The 2404-nt window shown below is 36.6% G+C and overlaps 1 protein-coding gene across 1 annotated transcript; it reads right to left on the reverse strand.

The window, feature by feature from the left end:
* Positions 1-752: 752 nt before the first annotated feature.
* Positions 753-1745, reverse strand: LOC136842316 (uncharacterized). Its single transcript, XM_067109576.1, has one exon. It carries the CDS (start codon positions 1743-1745, stop codon positions 753-755), a length of 993 nt encoding a protein of 330 aa, XP_066965677.1.
* Positions 1746-2404: the final 659 nt, after the last annotated feature.

A 2404-nucleotide genomic window follows, 5' to 3' on the forward strand; every position in this document is an offset into this window, starting at 1 on the left:
AAAATTATTACCAAAGCCTGCAATTTAATATAAGTATTTTAATATGTGTGTGTCTGTATGTATGTTCCAACAATTTGTATAATAAAACAGTTTTTTTATTTTATACATAATATTTTATTCATCCGTTCTATGTTGTGAGGTATATATATGTATGCAATCGTGTGTATTACCAGCATTGCACATTCAACATGTGTAGCGATTACATTGTATATGTGAATAGCGGGTTGTGTCTGGATTTATTTCCCGAAAACCGGCCCTGTAAATTTACAAACAAATTGCCCACTCCCATAACTCTATCAAAAGAGGTGGAATATGAAATGGGTGTTATAAGGGTTACACTCCCAAATGAATACTACGCAGTCACACCTGAAGATAGAGATTTCACAATTCATTTTAAAGCAACCTTAAATCAGGGTTTGGCACCTCGCTCGTATATTTTCCCACATGTTCCTGCCGGGGAGGCGACAAAACCCCCACATGACAAAACCCCCACCGACAAAACCTCCACCGACAAAACCCCCATACGACAAAAACCCCATATGACAAAACCCCCATATGACAAAACCTCCCTACGACAAAACCCCCACCAACAAAACCCCCACCGACAAAAACACCCATATATATTCTAGAAGCAGCTTACTGAAATGACTAGTGTATATATAGTTTTTTTAAAATCGTTTATTAAAGAAGATAAGATTATAAAGTAAAAATTTACAGTTTCGTAATATTTATTACACAAAACATATAGGAAGTCAGAATTTATATATTCTTATATTTTTTGCTACACCATTAAGAAATTCTTCGATGTCCTTCTTACCATTACTAAAATCAAGACAAAGATTTTGCAATCGCGATTGCAATTTTACAGTTTCTCTCTTAATTTTCTTACGAAGAGGTTCTCCGATGGCATTCTTTTCCAAGCAAGTTTGAACCATCAGTGTATCTTTGTTCAGAGCTTCAATTGCAACCCAAACTGTGGGATGACTATAACCAACCAGGTATTTAAAAGTATTGTTCCAAGTTTCACACTGGTTATTTGTACGGTCTTCGCCACTAACTGTTGCTTCATACACGCTCCATTTTTCAGGAGGAAATAATGGTGGAATTTGTCTTGCACGACGCTTAGTACCTGTCACATACGTCGAATCAAAATATGCCAACAGAGGTTCAAGATGGCTAGGGCAGTTCAATTTAAGGAAATTCATGCCATCTATGATTCTATCAGATGGAAGAAAAGCAAGTCCGTCAATCATACCACAAAAATGTCTTGTAGATTCATCTTCCTTGTAGATACTGCTCAGTCCTATGCTTTGTAGTTTTCGCCATGTATTCTGTGTTAAATAGTAAAAACATGTTTTCGTATGGATTTGAGGTCCCAGTACATTTTCTATAGCATTCAAAAGTGATTTTTCAAAATCGGTCGTAGTAGTATCGGGATTCATATGTAACCCTAGTTCCTCTCCTTTATCTAGAACTGTTGTAAGAGATTCTTGATAGATTTCCTGTGATCTGCCGGAAAGGAAACCATACACACAGCTTATTGCTGAATCACCGAGAGGAGCTCTAATAACAAATAGCTGTTCAAATAACACAGGAGCCGATGCAAAGGTTCCATCCATATACCAGGTATGTGCCTTAGCTAAATGGTCCATCGCATCTCTTGTTGCAAATATAATGATTCGATTATTGGCTTCAGCACCATTATCATGAAGAAGAAAAGGCACAGAATGTTCTCCTCGTGTCATAGTCCATACATCCTAAAATCTTCAAGTCCTTCAACGATTCGGGATCCTTAGGGCGTCCTTCTTGGCGTTTTCTTTGAACATATCTTTTAACTGTATTTATATTTCCCATGGCAATTCTTCAGTCCTGAGTCATACTCTCCAACGAATCCGCTACAATGCGACTAGTATTTCCTCTAGTTGATTTGGCCTGTTGATAGAGGGTTGTATGTACTTTTGCTGTTTCCACTGATCCTTCATCTCCCGCATGATTATGTTCAATAATTGAAATGACGTCCGATATTGCTAAATTTGTTGTTATTTTTCCATGACATCCAAACGCTGATCTTCTGGAACATTCCCACCTCATCGTAGTAGCGTAGCACTGGTGGATTTTTTAGTATACATATAACCTTTATAGCACAGTTTCTCTCCACCTTTATTATTACGGATGACTTCCATGATGAGCAAAGGAGTACAGAAAAAACTATTTCCACTCAAACTAAAGCTCCGTCTTTAGAAAAAAAAAAGTCATTTTGTAATAATTGTAAATAACTAGCAAAGGAGTATTGTCAATACAAATTTGTTGATAGTTTGCTAGTTAACAGACGAAAACAGTGAAAGCTTTCCTTGTAACCACTGTACATAACTTATCGAATAACAATAGGTAATTTACTAATTTG

This window comes from Macrobrachium rosenbergii, chromosome 10, assembly GCF_040412425.1.
Source record: "Macrobrachium rosenbergii isolate ZJJX-2024 chromosome 10, ASM4041242v1, whole genome shotgun sequence".
Lineage (NCBI taxonomy): Eukaryota > Metazoa > Arthropoda > Malacostraca > Decapoda > Palaemonidae > Macrobrachium > Macrobrachium rosenbergii.

Bases quoted from the DNA above. Each gene is read 5' to 3' on its own strand.
- LOC136842316 (XM_067109576.1), bottom strand. From the start codon at position 1,745: ATGACACGAGGAGAACATTCTGTGCCTTTTCTTCTTCATGATAATGGT.